A 24,261-nucleotide genomic window follows, 5' to 3' on the forward strand; every position below is an offset into this window, starting at 1 on the left:
TAAAACTGGTAAAAACTGAAAAAACTCTTACCAGACTGCAAAGCCCATCTTAGCCCAGCATATTCTTTCTCACAGTGCCCAGCCATTGACTATGGAGTACTCACAAGCAGAGGATGGAGGCACAACTGTCTCCTATCATTGTTCCTATACAACTGGTAGTTGGAAGATGGTTCTTCTCCAACCCACCCCCCCTGCAGAAAAACAAAACACCAGAAAATAACAAAGATACCACTTCCAATGGTCCTTGATAAATCTGCCCTCCATGAATGTATCCAGTACCATTTTAAAGTCATCCAAGTTAGTTAGTGACCATCACCATGGCCCATGGCAATGGATTCCATAGATTATGTTCTGTGCAAAAAATTCATCCTTTCTTCCAATTAGCTTCATAGGATAACTTCTTGTCTTACTCTGAGATGGGGAAAAAAATTTTCTTGTCTACTTCCTCCATAGCATGCATGTTTTCTTTATATACCTTCACATTACCCTTCCAAAAATGGCTCCCCCCACCAAACTAGAGCTACAAATGTTCTAATCTTTTCTTGTAGAGAAGAATTTGTATCTCTGTGATCATTTTCATTGTTCAAGGACCTCCTTCTAATATGCAGATTCTTATCCAACAGTGTAAAGTGTTTTGAATAACTCCGCTAAGTTCATGTCAGGGAGAATACTTAGATCTTTTATCATAGTGATCACCCAGTATCAGTATGGAAAGGTCTCCCAAATCTTTTTTCTAACAGCTCAGACCACATTGGCATATATGTTTTAGGTGTGCTGGAAGTGTTTTTTTCCCATAGTAAAATAATTTATTAAACTTGTACGCTGTTCAACTCATATAATTATTCTTTAATGTCATTGCCTTGTCTTCAGTAAAACTGGGTTCCCAAAACTTTGCAATTCCCAAAGAAGTGGCATAGCTGACTCCACCTGTTGATGCTTGGAGTAACTTAAGTGTTCTTCTTTTACTTCTCCAACAAAAATAATTTCAAATTTTTAGTCTGGAACAAAGGATAATATGGAAATAATAGTGAATTATGTTAAGTTTAACTGGATAAATATTTTCCAGATATGTTAACAATGCTTGCTGGAAATTTTGGGAGTTACTATTTCAATACATCTGGAGGAAACAAGATTGTGGAATGTTGCAATAAGCTATAGTGAGTGATGGAGAAATCCAACACAGAATAATACTTTAATTTCCATCCTGGGAAGCAAGGTAGATCTAGCTAACACTATGGAGTGTGCAAGTCATCTCTAGCCAATTAAGTACTGAAAACCCAAGTACAATAGCAAGGCTAATGTATGGCAAGAGCTGGTTAGAATGTAGTATTGCAGTCTAACTCACTGCTCATTGCCAGGAATTCGATCCTGACCGGCTCAAGGTTGACTCAGCCTTCCAAGATGGGTAAAATGAAGACCCAGATTGTTGGGGGCCAATATGCTGACTCTGTAAAACCACTTAGAGTGGGCTATAAAGCACCATGAAGTGGTATATAAGCCTAAGTGCTATTCCTATTGCTAATAGAACACATTCCATGCATTTCTGACTTAGAAGTGTTGGGTTGAATAATTGAATCTATGCTGGTGCTTAATGGCTTCCATAAGAGGCTGGTGGTTTTAGCATGGTTCCAAAAAAGAAACGCATGCATGGTCTTCTGTCACAGAAGAGACATCTGATTAGTTAATGAAGAAATAACACTTGGTTAAATAGACTTTGTTTTAATATCTGAATAAAGTATGTGGTGTTCTAGCATTTATTTTCCATCTAATACAGAGCTTCCTCTGTTTCTAAAACTATAGAAGGGAATTGCCTGACACTTTTTTCAGTTACTGCCGTTATATTAATGGGGAAAGCTCCATTAGATCATGAGTCCCCAACCCCTGGGTCATGGCACAATACTGGACCATGAGCCATTCGGAACTGGGATGCAGAAGTGGCGGGATGTGCATGCACCTGAAACCCCACTTGCATGAGCAGTGGGTAAGCATCCCTACTGCTTGCGCAAATGGAGCTGCATGTATGTGTGTGTACTTGCCAGCCACTCATGCGGAACCATCCCTTCTGCCCTCCCCCCATTTGTCTGGAAAGCTGGAAAGTTTGGGGAACTCTGCACTAGATGACTTTTTTTTTTTTTTACAGAATTCTTGAAAGTATGGGAGCTCGCTCAAAATTTAGATGCTAGAGATTCTAAACCCCAAACAACTCTAGAAAACTTTTGGTTTTAAAATTTACATCATTGTTTAAACAATTATTAGGGAATTACTGGCTATATTTTAGCAGACTTATACAAGGACTTCTCCAGAGGAAAAAAACTAGAAAGTCAGTAAGTAACCCATGTCAAAAACTCAACATTTAGCCCTATATTGTAAACATAGTTTTATTGCCATTCACTCACCATAAGGTAATTTCTCCTCTCAGCCATAAGAAAATCAGGTGGTAGCCTATGTAGGCATGTGTGAAGACTACATGCCACTGTTCTCTATAACTAGCTCTAATTCTTAGACTGACAATCCCAAATGTGCTCATTTCAAATGTACACTATTATGATTGTCCCCCCGAAGTTTACCCTGGAGAAAAAAGATATTAAATTAGAAAGGGCTGAGTCCATCCAACCCAGTAGATACAAACACAAGTACTGAGCTTAACATTGGAGTAATAGTATTAATTCATAAATTAAAAATACAAAAAAAACCCACATCTATTTCAATCTTTTTTTTCCTTTTCAGAAACTGATTCAGATTGATAACTGTCCAGCCTATTTGCGTAGAAACTCCATGTCATGTCTTCCCAACTTTTATCCATTTATTAAAGAAAGAAAGAAAAACACTATCAAATAAACCAACACCTGGTCTTCCGCATGCCTAGGAGCTATGTACAAGGCAAAAGTTCCATTCAGTTATAAGCATCCAGTTTTTAAGAAATTTCAATGCTTTTCCTCCATTGTTCAAAAGAGGATGTGAATATTCTGATGCAGGTTTTTTCATTTGAAGGTTCTCCACTCCGGAAATGGAGAGCATAAAATGCCAATAAAATAGATGGTGTCTTCAGTGATCAGAAGGCTTCTGCAGATACATCTGGATTTGCTACAAATATTCTAGCTCAAGCGCATGCCGTAGAGCCTCGAGATCAGCATGGCAGGAGATCCTCCAGAAAGGCATGTTGTGCTAAAACAATGCATTTTAAAAAGAAGAAAGAAGTTCAGAAGATGTTTTCTAACCGACAGTCAAATCGTTATAATCTTAGAAATACAATAATCAAACTTAAATCATGTAGAATTACATGATTATTGTAAGGCAATCTGAGAAACAGACAGAAAATAATAATGTACAGAGGTGTGTGCGTGGAAGGAAAAAAGACCAATTGTCATGAATTACTTTAATGATCTATAAAAAGATAATGAAACTATTTTCTCAGATCCCATTCACACAGCATATCCCTCAGTGATTTCAGAAATGTTTCCTCTATTGTTGAGCTCCATGTGAAACAGGTCAGGTTGAAAAGGCTCTTACTACATGCATCAGAGCTGCATTTTGGTACTTAAGACAAAAAAATAGAGAATTCTAATACCAAATTGCAAGTTGCTATCTTTTGGGGTAAGGGTAAATATATTGTAAGATGGCTTTGATTTCTTGTTTTGTAGACATTTTGAGAAAGCCAAATGCAGAAGGATCAAGCTATTTTTAACTTCAAAGAGAAAACTATGTCCTAAATACGTACATCAACATTTGTTCCAATCTACCTGGAAAACACCTGACCCTCTTCTACTACAATTTGAAAGTAAGGTACAGGAGACCAACTGGAGCCTATTATCAAAATACAGAACATTGGCAATCAACGGTTTCATTTTTGTTTTCAGCTTTCAGTTTTCCTAAACAAGTAGTGTAATATTGCATTTTGTTTCACCTCTTTCAGTGCTAGGTAGATAAATCACAAACCATTTAAGCAAGACTGCATGTGTAGATCTGTCCTGTTATATGCTTGTTGCATAGGGATAAAAACCAGCCTTCCCTAATCTGATGTCTTCCAGAGGCATTGGGTTTACAGCATCCAGGATTCATAACTGAATTTTGGTAGCAATAATCTTAGCACATGTAGTCAACAGCAAGTTGAAAAATACTGGTCTATAATCTCCAATTGTTGTATTCTAGATGACTTCTGGCTTTTTATTATGCAAGGGCCAATTGAAGCAGACTAATATTATCTAATTGTTAAAAATGATTGTCTCAAGACAATTCAAAACTGAATTTTGTGTCAATTTCAGCAATGGATGCACCATTTAAAGCAAGTCTAAAGCCAGCCTACTTATGACTGAACCACAGAATTTCGATGTCAATTAATCATTTTATTCTTGTTCTTTGACCAGAGCTGCCACTGCATAACAATGCATTAATTCGTAAAAAGTGGGAAACTAATTAGCAAGACGGAAAGCAGAATGTTCAGCTTAGATTGAGAAAAATCACATCTCTGCTCAGGTATGTGGATTTCTGATGTAGATGGTGGTGAGAAGATGAAATAATTTCATATAATTTGTTTGTTGAAATTGGTGAGTGATAACGCAAAAAAAAAAAAAAAAGATTAGAAAACAGCTTTTGCTTAAAAGAAAAAATGTCAATCTCATCCATACACTCATCTGCTGTTTCCATGTAGCTTTGTTTCTCTTTAAAATATCTATTTTAATTTCTCTAAAGAGAGGAGATGTTGGCAGTTCAGCCACACCTGCTACTTAGTTGCTATCAATTTATCATAGGGGCGACAGGTGAAGAGAAATGACTCACTCAGGCTGAGATACCATCAGTGCTGCTGGGGAGGCAGTGAAAGGTGCCCTCCCTTCCCATGGGTTTATAAAGCTCAGGTGTGTAGCCATCCATGCTAATGATCACTATCAATCAAAGGCCCTGACAGGTCCAGCGAAGAATGCCTTCCTGTTAATGGGAAGGAGGCTTAAAGCAGGCGACACCAGCAAAGGGGCCTCTTGGAGCAGATTTGCAAAAGGTATTGCTTTAACTCTTCTGTTAAGGCCTGGTGGCCTTTGATGCAATCATGTGCACTGACCCAGTTGCTTTTTGAAGTCCACAGAAGCCCTGTCTGAGGCCTCACTCTTATCATCCCTTCACTTTTCATCTACGGTATCCATTGTAGACCTTCTTTAACTCTTGGTGAACCACTACATTTGCTTGAGAAATGCCCGGCTTGTAAAACACTGTTGTGGCCAAAGAAAGAAAACTGAGGAAAGTGAAATCTACATCTGGTTTAGAGAAAACTAGAAATGGCAGAGAGAGGTCCCAAGAGATTGGTGCAGAGTTTCGAAATGCTACAGAGCTGTGGATCATTAGATCACCAAAGGCATGAGTTTTCTTCCTGATCTCTCAGGGTCTCATAACAATATGAAGATGGACTGAAATTGGGGGACGGGTAGAAAAATAATTGCTCTTCTCTTTTTCTCTATAACTTCCTTCTTTCTCTTTAGTTCACTCAGTTCACTTCTATTAGAATAAAGTCCAACAGTATCAATTTTCTTCTAGTTTTCTACCCGTTACTTTACTAGTGATCCAAATCTTCCCTTTGGTACCGTTTGCCCTGTGACAGTTATTTCACTTTCTAGCATTTCCAAAATTAGAAGATCAGATCTTGGACCGCCATCATGTTGTCCAACTATGTCCTCCATTGATACTCTGACCATCCACCATTCATCTGTTTTATTTTTGTGGAAATTGCTGCCAATCATGGTTGGATCTTTACATTTGTGTTATATTAATTTTTTCTGCATGTGTGTGTATGCGTGTGTATTGTTACACAAATTCAGTCTCCATTTGTGTTATTTTTCAGTTACTGCAGATAAGTTAAAAGAAAAAAGAAAGAAAATAATACATACTAGAGAAAACTAATGTCTTATGAAATTACTTTGCTAGCTTCCATTTCATGGTGCTATATTTAATCGTCCTTCCCACTTGCTTTTAGAAGTGTAACCATGCAGTGGAAATGAGCAAAGACAGGTTATGATACATCTTGCACCTTATGTATTGAACAATGGTGCTGTTAATCAAGTGTAGTATCTGTAACAGGTAGAAATTGTTGGAAAGGCTTCAATAACTGCCAAGGGAAATGAAAGCAGGATATACAGTCGGAGATTGGTTAGAATGCTTTATTGGATTTTCAAACTTGAAAAATTGAATATTTCCAAATACCTTAGAAAGGGAAGGAATTTTTATTTTATTTCGGGTAAGTTATTCTTCAATTTTTTAATAAATTGGAATTCTAAACAGGAAAACTATACCTTTTTGGCCCCCTGTTCCTCTTCAACACCATCTCCTATTACAATGTACACAGCTTTCCTCCCGAACCTCTGCATTATCCTTTCAAAACAGCTTTCTTTCCCTGTGTAAGAAAGAACAAGCATTAAATATCCTTGCAACAGAACTGAGAGGTAAAACTAAGCCTTGATTTTATTTCTTTGATTGCTTCATTCCTTCATTCCTTCATTAATTAAATGTATATCAGTCTTTCTACTCTGACAGAAAGAACCAGTTTGGTCTAAGGCAGTGGCCCCCAACCTTTTGGGCACCAGGGACCAGTTCCACGGAGAAAGGTTTTTCCATGGACCATAGGGGGCGTGATTTCATGTGCTGCCTGCATCCTGCAGATGGGGCTTTGCCCAGTTGCTGGCATGCTGCGGACCGGTGCCAGTCCATGGACTGGGGGTTGGGGACCCCTGGTCTAAGGAATAAGGCACTAGACTAGAAAGCAAGCGTCTGTGAGTTAAAGTCCTCTCAACCATGAAAGCCAGCTGCATAATCTTGGGTCAATCTCAGCTCAATCTTATTTCACAGAATTGTTGTAAGTAAAATAGGAGGAGGTAGGTGCCTTGAGTTACTTGTAAAAATAAAGGCGGAAGATAAATAAAATACATAAATAAATTTCTAGAGCAAACTGTTTGTTCTTTCCACGAGTTTTCAGGGATGGGCTCATCCATCTATTTTCATTGCATCAAAGGATGGGATCCCATATATTTCCATAAGAAAATACAAATGGAAATTAGAGGAAGAAGAGACACTATTGCTTGTAAAAGAAGATTCAAATAAAACCTTTGATACACAGCCCTGTCAATATTTCTGTATCTAAATTACAATCCAATTATTTGCTAACCAACTAAACAAACTGTGGATTCAAACTGTTATTCTATGTATTAATTATTGTTAATCGTATTCTCATCTAAAATAAGAGCAATTAGCTATGCCACATTATTTATCTCTGGCTGATATAACTATCATCCATATGAACTGCTGCTTTTTTATACTATCTTAAGCCTGAGCAAATAATGGAGTCTCTACAAAGGGACAGCAAAAGTGACAACTCTGAGTCCCACCATTATAAGCCCTGCTAGAGGTATCTAAATTGTATAATGATAATGAAGTGTTCTGTAATAATTTTGAAAATCTGCACCTGCATAACTAGAACAATAAATTCCCAAATCATCTGGGTAAAAGGGACCATCGCTAACACCAGTTTCATTCAGGTATCCTGATTAAGAACCATCAACCAATATTTATCTGCATTGTGCTAGAAAGCATTGAAGACATCAGAGTCCAATACAGGTAGTCCTCAACCTAAGACCACAATTGAGCCCAAAATTTCTGTTGTTAAGTAAGACATTTTTAACTGAGTTTTGCCCCATTTTACAACTTTTCTTGCCACGGTTGTTAAGAGAATCACTGCAGTTCATAAATTAGTAACCCGGTTGTTAAGTGAATCTTCCCCATTGACTTCACTTGTCAGAAGGTCATAAAAGGTGATCACATGTTCCTGGGACAAAGGTCATAAATATGAACCAGTTGCCAAGAATCCAAATTTTGATCATATGATCATGGGGATGCTGCAAAGTCGTAACTATGAAAAATGGTCATGTCACATTTTTCAGTGCCGTTGTAACTTTGAATGGTCACTAAACAAACTGTTAGAAGTTGAGGACTACCAGTACTATTTTAAATAATTGGTTCCATTGCTCTTATTATTAGTTTTTACCAACTATCCAGTAACTGGTAAAAGGACTATTATTTTATACCTTGCACTTTGGAACAGTAGAGAATAGATTCTGGCCTTCTTGTGCTCGGAGAACTATATCTCAAATGCATATATTGAGAGAGAGAGGGACGAAGAGAGAGAGGGAGGAGGAGTATGTGAGCATATCTGTATTTTTATATATATATGCTATATCCTGGATCTTCTCTCAAGCCTTGAGTTAGGTTGGTTCAACCTGTGATGGAAATGTTTGGGGCTGTAAAGGCTGTTAGCGGGATTCACTATCCATTCTTGTTCTTTATTTCCTTTTTTATTCTTTTGTTAGTATACTATATTTTTTGTATTTTATTTGCTTTTATTGTACAGTGCCCAGGATCAGTTTGGACAGTGCCTAAATCGAATAAAATAAATCTCTGAACATATGGCTGAACATATCCAGTTCTCTCATAGGTTTTCAGATCCCTGATCATTTTCATTGCCCTTTTTTGAACTTGTAATACCAGGATATAGTACTCGAGGTGGGATTTAAATTATGCAAAAGAGAATGGATGTCATTGTTCCTATAATTTTAAAATCAAATTACTATTGACAGTCCAATGTTGAATATTAATAAAACAATAGTTACAAACCTGTAGTTTCCCTAGACTGTTCTTACCTGTCTTGGTTGCACTATAAATATTTTCGATGGGGAAGACAACACCTAGTCCATACAACAGAACTTTTGCAAGTGCCGGGATAAGCTGAGTTGTAGTCACCAAAACATTTACACAGTTAGGCCTGCAGGACAGGAAGCAGCATCAAAAAATCGGTTACAGTGGGCCTTTTCCTTTCTGGAACAAGCACTTTTGTTTTTGTACGGTATCTTATATTAATTGAAATAGCATGTAAGGTTTGTTAATAAGTCCCATGAAGTCAGTGATCAACACAGGTAGTAGTGACTAGACTTTTCAATGTTTTTCTCTCTGTGTAATTTGTAGAACTAAAACTAGTCCGAAACTGAAATATGTCATAGTTAATTACACAATGGGGATATAAATGGTGTAAAACTTCAATAGTATTGACACTGTGTTCCTGTTTGGGGTAGCCAGTTTCTTTTATTTCTTTTCCTGCTTTTCACAGAAAGTGGAAAGGAATGAGACAGGAATGGGACCTTTGGAACTAGTTCCTCCACCCATGTCCATAAATTTGGATGAAGATGTCCTTGAAATTAATGTGCCTTTGGAGAACACAGGAGAGAAGTAAAACTTTTGCAGCCTGGGAACAACTTGTTAAGCCGCTCTTACCGGGAATGTATCAAATCCAATGCTTTCAAAGCATGCGTTAGCCAGAGATCAGTGAGTGCTTCCAGTTCTGCTCTTAACTGCAGCCAGGTTTCCCTCTTAGGAGCTCCTATTAAACCTACAAAGGAAGCAATATGTGTAGCTAGTTCCATGGGAAGACTCAGTACATGGAATCTCTTGTACACGGCTTTTGCAAAGCCTGGAATCACAGGTTGGAATGAACCAGAAAGAATGAACTGGAAAACTTGAACTCAAAAGGAAAAGGCCCAATCATCCAACGTTAATAATGTTAAAACAGGCTAAAAATAAAAATTATCTCAAGAGTAATACAGTAATGGAAATAAAATTGATTACAGGAAGAGTATTCCTGTCTGTAGCATCCACTTTGGAGGTGATTTGCTGAAGTCCCACAATGGCACTGATAAAAAGAGGAAGCAAGGATTACATCTATATATGCATACTCATGCTTGATAATGATCATACAATTTGAAGCGACCTTAATCCAACCTCTGGTTGAGTACAGGATCCATTAGACTAGCTGACAGATGACCATCTAGCAAAGCAGCACTCACAATTAAATGTGGCAGTCTGTTTGTACAGTCAGGAGATTCTTCCTCATATTTAGGCTGAATCTCCTTTTTTGTCAGTTTAGCCCAGGGGTAGGCAACCTTGGCCCTTTTATGACTCGTGGACTTCAACTCCCAGAATTCCTGAGCTGGCTCAGGAATTCTGGGAGTTGAAGTCCACGAGTCATAAAAGAGCCAAGGTTGCCTACCCCTGGTTTAGCCCATTTGTTATGGTTTGTTCTTGGGGCAACAGAGAATAACACCCTTCCCTTTTCTATGAGACAAGTCTTAAGATAGCTGGAGACTGCTATCATATTTTGCCTCAGTTGTCTTTTCTGTAGACTAAACATTACCCAGATCATTTAACCATCTCAAAGCACTTGCTTTCCAGATCCTTCATCCTCCTCTGAAGTTGCTAAACTTTGTAACTGCCCATGGTGCCAGAACTGGACATAGTATTGCAAGTGAGATCTGCCCAAGGCAGAACAAAGTGGAATAATTACCTCCCATGTTATGTATTCTATGATATTGTTAATATAACCCAAGACAGTGTTTTCCTCTGATTGGTGGGAATTATTTTCACCGGTGTTAGTATGAAATTGTTAATATAATTTTAGTTTGATATGCTGGTATATAACCAAAAAGAGATAATTTAGTTTAACTGTTAATATAATATTTAACAATTTAATTTTAATATGATTTTATCTGTCTCATTGCTGTTATTCTTTGTACACTATCTACAATTTTTTAAGATCGTAGCAGTTTACATTGTTTTACAAATAATATAAATGAAAATAAAAAGATCTTCAAGGTCTTACACAGACAGCTTTATCCATTTTTTAAAAAAATGGGAATGTTAAGAACTACTTCACATATTGTGTTTAACCATGTTCAGTGAACTTGTGTTGTGTTAACTAGCTCAAGCAGTGTGTTGGTCAATCAAAACTTTGTAGTGTTAGTCAAGACACTAAATCTCTCCATTTTCTACTTATAAGAAAAGGCACAATAGAGAGCCATGAGCCTTTTGTTTCAATCCAATCCAATATTCAAACCACCAGATGAATCACAGACATTCATAAAACATTTTTCTCCTTTGATGTTTCCATCTCTCTTTAAATTACATAGTGTTCTTTGATTTGCTCAAAAGAACAGAAAAGCAGATTCTTAGGGAGATGAGAAGCTGACTTCCCTGATGGGTTGGGGAGACACTTACCACCAACATTGTTTTTGTAGGTGTTATAGAGTTCTTTCACCCTCCGGTAGCGGAATGCTAATTTCCTCATCCAATCAACTCCCCCATGAACTCCGGAGCCCAGACAGAGATTTGCTCCAGCATTTGAACTGTGAAAACCATCTGCTGAGAAATTATATGTGCTGTGGCAAAGGAAGGAAGAGAAAGGGAAGAAGTGAAAATAATAGCCTAATTTTCCATTAGGATTGAGAAACTAACAAAGACAAATTAAGAGAAATTAAGACACGTTGCAGGCCTCTAGCCAAGTTAAGGACAGAGGAGGAAAAAAAAACTCATGCTGTTTTTCTCTTCCCATCTCTCTCCTAGTTGTTCTGTCTTTGCCAGTGATGTAGCTGTCATCGGATGTACCATAATGCACTGTTGGTACAGGGTATCAAAACTTCAGTAAGCTTCTCCAATTTCCAAATTTGACAAAAAGAAACAATAAGACAAAGATTCCAATTTACTAGTAAGTTGTTTTGTGCAAGACCACTGAAATAAAGAGTTTTCAAAAACTCTTGCTCAAGTCTTGAGCTTTGAAAAATGAAAGCTAACTGGGCAGTAGTCCCAATGTTGTTGATTCTTTAGTCCTATTTTTTAAAATATTCCCATTATATGACCCACACTAAAAGCAAATAGTCATTTTACTCAAATCCGATAAAATATAGTTTCCTTCAAGTCACATTTGACTCCTGCTAATTTTATGGAGAAGTTTGTACATTTTACTGGGGAAACAATACGTAAGTAGTTTGTCATTGCCTTCTTCTGGGACTTTTAAAAAAATTTTCTAGTCTAGTTTGTAGTGCTGGCATTTCCTGATGGCCTCCTATCAGAACTAATCATCTAATTTTGCTTAGCTTTTCAAACTGTAGAGGATTAATTGAAATATAAGGGATATATCCATTTCACCTGAACCAATTCACTGTTGACCACAATATAAAAATTTTCTTATCACAATACAGAAATTCTAATATTCAAATATTCAAAAACATAAAAGATTTCCCAACATGAATTTATGCCATGACTTTTCTTCCTGCCAGGAATATTTAAATCTAGTAACACTGGATTCTTCAAGACTGGAATGTCTTACCTTAAATCTTGTCCATTGTCATCTGACGATACATCATCTATGTGTATCTGGTCACAGTCCTGAAAATCATTCCAGAAACAGTCAGGAAACAAATATTGCATTATGAAAAACAACAATGGAGTGTTTTAATGCAATAGAAACTATGCCGAGAGAAGATTTTTGTTCAATTACGGTAATCAGATTTCAAGCAGCATTTCAGATTCAGCATTTCTGTAATGTCATATGGTTAAACTCAATAATACTCATATACAATAAAGTCACTCATAGAAGTGTCTATTCACCTAAGGTTCCCTTGTTTTCTATTCATTCCAGGCAATAAAAGAACAAGAAAATAAATAAAATAACATAAATATAAATGTTCTATATAAAGCACAGTTTTACAAACCCAAGTGGGTGAGTCCACACAACATGCTAAAGAATGAGAATAGGGATAGAACAGAAATTATGATGCAGAACTCCAAGATACCAGGCTACTGAGATGTGTCATTACAGGTAGTCCTTGCTTATTGACTACTCATTCAATGACCAAAGTTACAACAGTGTTGAAAAGACCTTGAAACAGCAGCCATCTTAGTATCCCTACAAGTCACATGGTTGCAATTCAGGCACTTGGCAACAGATATGTATTTCTGATGCTGCGACCTTCACAGCTGGCTTCTGACAAGTGATGTCAATGGAGAAGACTTCAAGAAGTTGCAAGTCATGGTCAGGTGATATCAGACCTAATGACCCTTAATGATTCACTTAACAGCCTCAGTCAGAACTGATGAACTGACATTGTAAGTCAGGCACAGTCATGTGATTTTCACTTTATGATTCCATTGCTTACCAACAGAGTTGCCAGTTCCAACAGCAGTTGGTGAGGACTACTTGTACTATACTGTATATGCATATAGATACAATTTCTAATTCATAAAAACCATGTATTTTTACATGTGCACCTTGTTGGACTTTCTTAGAAACATTTTAAGAGAGAATTCTCTGTGTTAAAAACTCAAAATTCACTTTAGTTCTACCGTACACCTTAAAAGATAAAAATGTTTTTGCTGTGGGCAAATCTGACACAGCAATTCCATACTGATTGTTTTATCTATAGTTCCTTCCTTCCTCAATCTCTTCCAGGCTGCATATTAAGTCAGGGTTGACCGTACAAACATGGCCTGACAAAATGGAATTAAAAGCACTTTTGAGACAATTAAAAGCACATTTCTATAATCACGCTCCCAGGCTTTCCAAAATGATAAAACCATTCACAACCATGCATGTGAAATATGAAAGCCACACTGGAACAATATTGTCGCAGCCCACTCAACTTCAGTTGCTCTGAGCAGCACAGCTATGTCAGGGGAAAGGAATTTGAGGAAGATCTGTTTTTTTCATTTGTGAATGAACTGTTCTCTATGCTAAAGTTTGACAACAGTAGCGATCACATTTCTGACTTAATAAAGTACCATGACACTTGGTGAGACACTACCTCATAGTCCACTGCTGACTGATACTATCATGTTACTGGGCAAAACACAGCAAAACTGGACAAGGTAAGTAAGCAGATCATAGTTTTACTCCATTACTATGTTACCAGACTAATTTTTCATTCTTGCAGATTTTGCTTTTGAGACTTGTTGAGGAAGGCAGGAAGAAGTGAACATCTGGGTGACTGAATGTAAAGTTCAAGGTTTTTTTTCAAATATAGAGTGGTAATGAGTTATTTCCAAGTGCAGGATTCACATCTGTTAGCTTTAATTGATATGCTAAGATCTTACAGAGTTCTTTGATTAGTGGATCTCATGCTGGCACATGGGCAGTTAAAATAAACACAAGCTATTTTCCAAAGCGCCTGAAGGCAGGACAAGAAGCAACGGATGGAAACTAATCAAGGAGAGAAGCAACCCAGAACTAAGGAGAAACTTCCTGACAGTTAGAACAATTAACCAGTGGAACAACCTGCCTCCAGAAGCGGTGAATGCTCCAACACTGGAAGTTTTTAAGAAGAGACTGGACAGCTATTTGTCCGAAATGGTATAGGGTTTCCTGACCTCCAAGGTCCCTTCCATCATCATCATCACCATCACCATCATCATCATCATCATCACCATCACCACCACCACCACCACCATCACCACCACCACCACCACCACCATCATCATCATCATCATCATCATCATCATTATTATTGTGGTCTCCCAAAGCATGTGTTACTATGTCTTAATATTTAAAGCATTTCATTGGGTAATCAACTGTGAACTAATGAAAGTAACTCAACAAGAGCAAGCATATACTCAGACAAAACCTTGGATTTTATCAATAAGGAGAAATCATAGGTTAACCAAATTCAAACAATCTATCAGATTCAAATCAACATTTTGAAAGAAGAAAACCATAAAACTGTGGATTCAACTAACAAGCATCAGAATGATATCAATGGTATCAATCACAAACGGTAATTTTTTTATTTGCTAGTAAATAATTTACTGGTCTAATAAAACATTACCCATATGTGCAGACATAAGCAAATACTCCATTATATAATCTGATCAGTGATCTTTACTTAGGTTTTATTAATTTTATTTACTTAACATTATTATTTCTAGGTTGTTTCAATCCCAAAGGATTTGAATTAAAATTCAAATAACTTTACTTTAATCAGCAGAAATCCCAAAGGATTAAATTTCCAGAGAGAAAAAAGTCAAAGAACTAAAAAACCACACCACCAAAACAAGACCAATATGTTGCTGAATTTCTTTTGCAGAATTGGGAAGTACTGGGGGGGGGAGGACCTACAAAGAATTAATGGGTCAATTCTCCAGTCCTGAGTTAAAGTATTGTTTTTAACTAAAACACAGTTTATTCCAATGAGGCAAACTGATTTAACTAATGAACTAGTTAATATGTGAACTGGGATTTAAAAAAATACAAAACCAAGTTGAGATTACACTTGAAGGAACTTCCTATGCAACTGAAACAACAAAAGATTATATTGCCATCTGAGCTGGATGGAAAACCTAATCTGATGCCTCTTATCCCCACCGTACAATTGTATAGTTCTTTCATACATACTAATATACAACTGTGTTTGTGGGATAAAATCAGTTGTGCCTCCCTTCCTAAACCACTTGATGGTGGTGTGACGTATTTCATGCTTAGTATTCTCTTCTTTCAAGAATCTTTCCTGCTTTAGGCCAGACTTGATGAGACCTTCAGAGCATCTAATGCACTGTTTTGTTTTTAGGTTATAGTGCAGGTCTACCAATCTAATGAACTCTCGCCATTTCCTCTGATCAAAAGTTCCCAGAAGCATTTCTTCCTAGGTAAATATTCATTTATCCTTTAGGAGTAAAAGCAAGCTGATGAGGAAAGCACTTTTGCTCAGAAAAATGACCCTGGCTCAGGAATTCTGGGAGTTGAAGTCCATGAGTCATAAAAGAGCCAAGGTTGTCTACCCCTGCACTAGACCAAACTGGCTCTTCGTTGAAGTGGGGGAAAAGGATATATTTTTAACCCTTTTTAAAATTCTTTTGATATTTGCCATTAAAGAATGGTAGACCCTCATTGATCAGAAGAGGTGTATTTGTCCCATTTCTACTGCCCCTGGTGTTTTAGTATCCAAAATCACAAGCCCTGAGCCAAATTATCTTTGATTTAAGCCTCTACTTAGCAAGGAAGTGAGGGCCAAATAATATGATATACATCTTTTATTAACGATAAATAGCAGTCACTAAGGAGGCACAATTAGGAATGGAGCTATAATTCAAAGAGGGGATGAAATATTCTGTTCTCAATCTTGGCAGCTTTAAGATGTATGGACTTCAACTCCCAGAATAACCCCTATATAATGAAAATCTTTTTTTTTCTTTCTCCAGACAGGGGCAGTGCAGTTACATCAGGACCAATGGGTCTCTCTTCCTTCCCATGATTTCTGTACTCTGTAGTGTGTGTGTGAGAGAGGGAGAGAGAGAGAGGGAGAGAGAGAGAGAGGGAGGGAGAGAGAGGGGGGAGGAAGAGAGAGAAAGGGGAGGGGGTTCAGTCTGTATTTTCCATTTAGCACAAGGGTTTTCATAGTTTCTATTTAGAATTTTTTAAAATTAGTGAATTAATAAACAACATGTTTTGGGAAAAACTGCACATTCATTTACATCATGAAATATCCCAATTGCACTGAATTAACTGTATTATTATACTGTATACTATTATTATGCTGTATTCATTGTAGTGAATACTAATAAAAATCACACACCGGGACCTTTGCATGTATTTTACTTTGAAAATACTCAGAATTTTGACTTAAAGTATTAATAGGTGGAAATTACTATTAATAAGTAGAATCTAAGAATTATGGGTGCAATATAAATATTCATGAAAATAAATTGATGTTATAAAGTTGTTTATTTTCTTTGGTAACCTGTTGAAAGGAATGCTATGTTATCCACGGATATTTCAACCACAACACAACGCAAACTGCTCCATTCAGCTGGGTAAACTAAACTGAGTATAATTTTAGCTCTGTAACTTTATTTTGTGGCTGTGTATAGCACATTTATTTTAGTCAGAGGACCCAGTTTGCCACATGTGTCATTATATTGGAAATACCCAGATTTTTAATACATAGCTCTCAGATGTTAAATTTTGTGCTTAACATATTAAACTTTAGCTATTATTTAACCTAGTAAAACACTATAACGGTCTAAAGTATTTTAAAATTGTCTTCAGTCTTCACAATGGTAAAATAGAAAGAAAAAAGGAGCATATTTAAAATTATGCTGATAATACTTAACCCTTTATCTCCATCCGTGGCCAAGCAGGTAATCTGATGGAACTTCTCACTTGGTGTCTACGGTTGTGAGGGACTGTATGGGAAGTACTAAACTTAAATTTAATGCCAGAAAGATGGAGTGCTTACTAATCCAGAAACAATCTGATATCAGGATAGTTTTATCTGGTTCTGGATGAGGGTGCACTCTCCTGAAGAAGCAGACCTCTATTCTGGAGGGTCTCTTTGGTATGTCTCCTAATATAGGAACATATGCAAGCCTTTACTCAACTTCAACTGGGCTGATTACTGCATATATGCTAGCAATAGTCACAGGTTTTTGTCACCTTGCATTGGACTAGTGTAATTTGCTCTGCAGGGTGCTGCTGAGGGGTCATTAAATCTCTCTTTCTTTCCCCGCCCACCCCATAGAAGATAAGGTATTTTTGCTGTAGTACCCACTTTGTGGACATTCTCTTTTTGGAGATCATGATGGCTCCCAATCCTGAAGGCCTTTTATAAGACCTTAAAGACCTGGTTCTGTGCCTGTACTATGAATGAACAGAGCTGATGTCTGCTCAATGACCAGATCAACTAAAGTTTACATAAGGTATGCAGTTTGCATAATTTACAAAGAAAGTATGCAGTCTTGGATTATATACCACAGGTCATAATCCTAAATTTCCTATTATGTGGAAATGAATTAAGTGGAGGGAAGACAACTTTTTTTTCTCTCTAACTATATTAGAATTTGGGAGTGTGATAATCTTGTTTGCATGATTGCTATGGTATTCATAGTAGATATATTATTCTAATAGAAGAGAATATGTGTAGCTCAGAGTTGAACTGTGGAGTCTTTGATGCTCTCTGAGCCGGGTAGTTTACTTGCAGACGTTCCATTACCCAACTAGGTAACATCATCAGTGCACTAATCAATGAACTGATGATGTTACCCAGACGGGTAATGAAACATCTGCAAGAAAACAGCACCAAGGACTCCACAGATATGTTGTTCTTTAGATGGTTTTGATGGTCCAAGATTGGACTAGTGTAATTTGCTCTGCAGGGTGCTGCTGAAACAGCAAATGCCCAGATGTGAAGCAGTAAAATTGTTAATATTGTTACTAAATGAAACAAAAAAGCAAACATGCCAAATACGAGGAAGCACCTTCACTGTAGTTCTTACTAAGTTGTGATAATTATCTCCATTTGATTATTATTAACTAACTTAGTGACTTCCATACTTGTATTATGTAACAGGAAGATTACTGAAGCAAAAATGTATGCAAATCTGCTTTAGTTTTCTTTTCCTCACTTTGATACATGGGACATGAACCAAGAATCATCTGCAACCTTCAAAGTAGTCCTCGGTGGAGAAGCCTCAGGCTGTGATTAAGTTGAACCTTATTTAGAATTTTTTGCTTCGCTTGATAAAAGGAAGAAGGGGAAAAGAAGCAAATGATAATTGTTTGAGCTAGTACCTCCAATCTAATGCCCTCCAGTTTTCATAATTCCCAGTTAGACGATAGAAGAAATAAAATGAAATAAAATTAGTACCTACCTCCAGGTCATTAAAGAACAGATGAGTATCTGCAAGATTGAAAATCATTTCTTCCATCATGAGGCCTATCCGAACTGACGTAGTAGTGTCCTATTGGGGAAAAATAAAAGCTATTTATGTTTTTCTACCTATCAGTTTTGACTCTCAGAGTGAAAGTTCAGAAAAGTAAATATTATGGGCTTTAATTCTGAAAGGACAATTTCTGCTATAAAAGAAGGATTATTTTGATGAATAGGCTATAAGTGTTGTGATTGTGCTCACACATCTGAAACACTTCTAAAACTTTTGCAAACCTTGCATATTCTTGTTTCTGATAAAAATCCCATCCTATATGCCTATAAGCTAGAACCTATACATAAGAAGTTGTGTTTTGCTGGGTGCTATCAGTAATTATTATGGGTATGCAAAACTAATCAAGAGAAATGCTTGAGCCCTGATCAAGGGTTCAGGACCCTTGTTTCAAAAATAATTCCATGTAGTGTGAGAATAGGCCTAACCACTTTAAGTAGTAGCTTCACTTGCTTTGTGACGAGTTCATCTGAATAATTTTGTGCGACCCTATTACTTTACATATAGAATCCACAGTACCATCTCTGAACTGGTCATTCTCATAGGAATCCTAATTAATTTTCTTATATTTCAAAGGAATAATTTTAATGATAGACATTAAGATCAGAAGAAGAGGTTCAGATCACCATGAAATTGGGAAATCATATAGCCTTGGATATTCTGGCTTAATCTTGAAGGTTATTGTGATATTAAAAATGTGATTTTGATCTTATTGGAGGATCGCCATACAGATACAGGTGCAAATAAAATGCAATGGAATTTATAGGCGTCTCAACCTGGTTTTCTATCTTCAAAATCTACTTTAGCTTAAAAAAAAATGCAACATCCCCATGAAAGTCAAGCAGTACTGATGTCACACTTTGTGACCTCAATACTGATCAGGATGGTGGTGGATAGGAAAGATTATTGCCAGAGATTTACACATGTGGTCCCATTTAGATTATCCTCCACAATCTGTGCTTTGCTCTGTAATAAATATTCAGAGTTAAAGCTTTGAACAGAATAATCTGTTTGATCCTAGCTTGAATGGGAACATTTATTAAGTTCCTGAAGCTCCTCTTTACTGAAAAAAAGAAAAATTGTTCCACTCACTGAGACACCATTGCACAGATGAAGGTGAATGTGAACTAAGGAATATGAGTGCATGAAAGGCCTGTTTGCAACACTCTGCTGGAGTTCCTCCCTTCTGTTTATTAGCATGACTATGAAACTCACTGTCCCAAAATAAAATTCACTTCAGGCTCTTAGTTTTATTTTGAAAACAGACAACAAACAAACATTTGTTTAGACTTGTTTTAAAAATGTATCTAGTGATTTCTCTCTCCATTTTTTTAACCATCTGCCCCTATCCGTATAAATTTGGCTGGATTTCTGCTTGCAATTCTTCCCCAATTCCCCTTCCTCCATCGTCACCAGTAGAGCCCTTGCTGAAATTGTAACAGGAAGTTGAAGGCAAATTTATCTTTGGCAATCTCTCAAACGCAAGTCACTCTTTGTCTTTTCAGTTTCTACTTCCAAATCATTCACAGTCAGGCTTAGGTTTTAAGTGGTAAACTGTTAAGACTTGTATGCTGCCATTTGTGAGTGCTCTTCCATCTTACCCAGGTGTCAATTCATCTGACATTCCAAATGTTTGTGTCATGAACTTCTACATCTCTTTTGCTTTTCAAAAAACAAGCCACACACACACATACACACACAAAAAGCTCCAAGCACAGCTACTCTTGTATTGAAACAATCAGACTTTTCTACCTTCCTGCCAAGTACTTGCTGATGCCATGAACAAATAATGACTGTTCCACCAGGAAGAAAGCATTAATTAAGGGTATTTGTCAGATTTCCATTCTACAGGGAGGGGGGGGGGTTATCTCTTGGAGGTGTCAGCCAAAGGTGAAAGGCAGATTACTACACAATGCAAGGCCTTCCAAGTTAAATCTCATCTTTGTGGTTAGCTTTTAATAATAAAGTTGTCACCAAAGAGTTTAATAGTTTTAATTTGGTTTAATTACTTGAAAATGGAACCAGTTTGTTTGCTTGTATTAACTAGAAAGAAAGGAGATTGGGAGGGGAAGAAAAGAGAGTGTGACACATGCCTGAGTGAGGATAGGCTAGCTTTATTCTTTAGTTGTCGAGTGTTATGCCTTGATGAGAATATAAGAAAGCAATTATACCACTTAGTATTTAAGCAAGTTTGTTTGAGTTCCAGAACAAATTCTACCTCCCTCCACCATACTGTTTGTTCCATTCTTCTCTAATTATTTATTTTAAAATGTTGCTTAAGGGAATCATTTATGTCAATAAAAGAGTCAGACTGGGTCTCTTTTGACAACTGGTTTTTTTTATAAGCATTCATGAATCTTTTCATAAAACAAATTCATATAATGGCAAATTAATGGTTGCCAGGAGGCACAGGCACAAGCAAGATTAATATAAGATTCTTGTATACAGAAGAATGGAAAATGCAGTATACTTTCAAATGCTTGAAATAGATTTTTTTAAAAAAAAATCATACCAATTGTTTTACATAAATTACCAAAAATTGAGGCAACCATGTAAATAGCAGAATGGCTTAATGAGAAATATTAAAGTCCTTTTGCTGCCTTAAGAATATGTATGGTGTTTTTTCTCCCAGTTACGCCAAACACTATTGCCTCTTTTCTCTTCCAATCAGACTGAATGGAAGAAAATGTTGTATACAAGAGTGCTTGTATCTTCTATTGCAGTGGTTCTCCATCTTTTCTTCACCACGGACCCCTTTTAAATACCTTTTGGGGCCATGGACCATGGCCACGGACCACCAAGACTTCACTCAAGATTTAAATCATAACATTTCTTCAAGGCTTTGTGCACTTCTTATGACATCGTAGCCCTCTAGGAAACTGTGTACCACAGGTTGAGAATCACTATTCTATTGCATATCTGGTGCCTTCCAGCAGAGTGGATGCCCTTCAACTCCCCTCAATGAAATGTTCCATGTGTCTTTTCTGTTGCAAACCCTGCCCGCCCTCTGATATTTATGAATCCCGTCTCTCTCAAGATAGGTACAAATCCCAGTTCCAGGCCTGTCCCTGCTGGGTCTGTTTTTGTATGTTGGGAATGCTGTGTGTAGTCCAATCAAGATGTTTTAGTTCTGGTTTTAACTTATGCCCTCTAAGCCACCCAGCGACTTTCTCGGGTTAGACAGCTCTAGTAAATCTAATCTAATCGATATGCATGAAGAAAAAGGCTTGTCTGTTTTTGTTAGGCATTTCCCACCCTTAATTCGGAGACCTGTCCAATCATCCTTGAGCTGGCAGAAAATTTCCCTGTGGTTCTTCTCCCCTGAAGTCTATTGGGTCCCAACCCTGTTGTGATCTTGCAGATCTTTAAAAATCTGAGTCTTTTAACATGCCCTGGGACTGGTGGGTTTATTTATTTATAATTCATACTGTCTTATTGGATTTCTGTCATGTGATCATGACTGGGCTTCATTTTGTTCTTTTCCTGAATGTCCCATTGGATACTGTTGTTCATAGTTTGGTCATTTAGACTAATCTTATTTTCTTATTTATTTTGGCTCTAATATGTAAACTGCCTAGAGTCACCTCCATTTATTTAAATAAATGTGAATATAACAAAACTAATACTAAGAAATGTGTTGTCTCCGTTGCTTATTCCTATTCTGCTTCTACAATTTTGTATTTGATCCACTGCGGTCCTCTGATTTCTTTCGCAGGTAATAGTCCAACAGATTTTATACAAGCTGAGGTTGCCCTTGGACAGCGGTAGAGTAAAGGAGAAAAAACTGTTTTAATTCTGATGTATCTGAGGCGACTTCAGACTGCTCCGCTCACAATCTGGAACTGAGAAGAAAGCATCTCCTCTTACGAGACACAGCTGTGACAAAATATTGGCAGGGCATGTTTGGTGCAAGGTTAGGTGCAAGGGAGGAGAGACCTTCAGACATATATGAAGGTGTACCCTTATTCTGCCAGTCTTTTCACTTTTGAGTAAAGCTCCAAAGAGGGGGAAAAGTAGCCCATGTGCTTCTCTGCACACTGGCCACAAAAGGAACACAAAAAGCACACTATTTCAAAAGGCAATTCCTATGTTATTAATAATTTTTAATCCATATATTTTCAAAGATAATTTCATCAACTACTCAGTGGATTTTACAACAGTTGTTCAAAGTAAGCCTGGGCCTGGGAGATGGCAAGGAAGAAAAGACTAAGAGAGAGATAGGATTTACAAATGAAAACCTGTATATTAATCATCAATAATGGAGATAACAGCAACGACTCTAATTATCATGCCTTGCCTTCTCTACTTTCATGTCAACCCATGAAAGTCAAATAAAGATAGTCCTCGACTTACAACAGTTCACTTAGTGACAATTTGAAGTTATAATGGCACTGAAAAAAGTGACTTATGACTATTTTTCACACTTATGATCGTTGCAGCATCCCCATAGTCACGTGATTTACATTCGGATACTTAACAACTGACTCACATTTACTGTATGACAGTTCCAGTGTCCTGGGGTCATGTGATCACCTTTTGCAACCTTTTAACAAGCAAAGTTAATGTGAAAACCAGATTCAATTAACAACCATGTTACCAATTTAATAACTGCAGTGATTCACTTAACAAATGTGGCAAGAAAAGTCGTAAAATGGAGCAAAACTCACTTAACAAATTTTTCACTTAGCAACATAAATTTTGGGTTCAGTTGTGGTCGTACGTTGAGGACTACCTGCATATTCTAACATTTTTCCTTTTTTAATTTTTTTCCATACTTTTTTAAATCAAGAGATGCAAACATCAAGGTTGCCCTATTATTTGCATCTCTTGATTTAGCGAGCCAGATTTGAAAAATAAAATGTGAATCAGAAGATGAACATGTGCATAGTTTTTGTCTGAAACATAAAACAGCTCCATTTTTTTCTGGGACAGTGCATTGGCCAAACAATGCTAGAGATGCATTTGGATTAAAATGTTCATGTGAGGTGCCAAAGAGGTGCTCATGCATGCATGCACCAAATCATACCTTTGTCTTAGATTTCAGATTGCTCCGTAGTCATAGCACACTCTATTCCAGTTCTCTTGCTCTACCCTCACAGCAAATGACAAAATGTCTTGAAGCTGCCTGCATTCATTGTATGCTTTTATTATTTAGCACTGGATATATGATTCAGCTTCCATCTGCCTTAAGCAAATATTTCCATCTTCCTAAAAAAAACCTTTCCAAATTTCATTCATATTGAGTTAATCCACCCATTTATGAATTAAAGCTTATTTGTTTTTATAATCTATTTGAGAGAATTCCAAAGAATTGTGTCTTTCTTTTGAAGGGCTTGTTCTGCCCTTTTCCCTTCTAAGTTTCATTTTTCAAGAGGGGTGTCTCCTAATAGGCTCCAGTGGCTTTTAATATTTCAAAGTACCCAGTGCACACGAGTAACAAAATGTAAATAAACACAGCTGAACCAGGAAGAAGAGTGAGGGTTTTCTCATTAAAGAAATAAAATAAACAGATGCTCTTAAGCACTTTGCCTCATGTTTGTCAAAGGAATAGAGGACTCTTTAGATGCCTGTACAGCACTGATGGGGCCCATACTTATTAGACCAATTCCCAAACAAAGCAAAGAATACCCAAATTGGCTAACAGAGGTCAAGGGAGAAGCAGATAGTTGATCTGAACTCAAGCAATGAGAATCTTTACAA

The 24,261-nt window shown here is 37.0% G+C and overlaps 1 protein-coding gene across 1 annotated transcript in view; it reads right to left on the minus strand.

Annotated features, from left to right (window-relative positions):
• Positions 1 to 2,225: 2,225 nt before the first annotated feature.
• Positions 2,226 to 24,261, minus strand: part of EYA2 (EYA transcriptional coactivator and phosphatase 2) — a 116,400-nt gene continuing 94,364 nt past the window's right edge. The window contains exons 10-16 of the mRNA XM_015816650.1: positions 18,493 to 18,582; positions 12,185 to 12,243; positions 11,077 to 11,237; positions 9,301 to 9,415; positions 8,673 to 8,794; positions 6,276 to 6,376; positions 2,226 to 3,165 (exon numbers count right to left, since the gene is read on the minus strand). Coding sequence (XP_015672136.1) covers positions 3,085 to 3,165; positions 6,276 to 6,376; positions 8,673 to 8,794; positions 9,301 to 9,415; positions 11,077 to 11,237; positions 12,185 to 12,243; positions 18,493 to 18,582 — 729 coding nt within the window. The 3' untranslated portion in view covers positions 2,226 to 3,084. The remainder of the gene's footprint in view (positions 3,166 to 6,275; positions 6,377 to 8,672; positions 8,795 to 9,300; positions 9,416 to 11,076; positions 11,238 to 12,184; positions 12,244 to 18,492; positions 18,583 to 24,261) is intronic.

The sequence above is a fragment of the Protobothrops mucrosquamatus genome, unplaced genomic scaffold (assembly GCF_001527695.2).
Source record: "Protobothrops mucrosquamatus isolate PMUCROS unplaced genomic scaffold, P.Mucros_1.0 scaffold474, whole genome shotgun sequence".
Taxonomy (NCBI): domain Eukaryota; kingdom Metazoa; phylum Chordata; class Lepidosauria; order Squamata; family Viperidae; genus Protobothrops; species Protobothrops mucrosquamatus.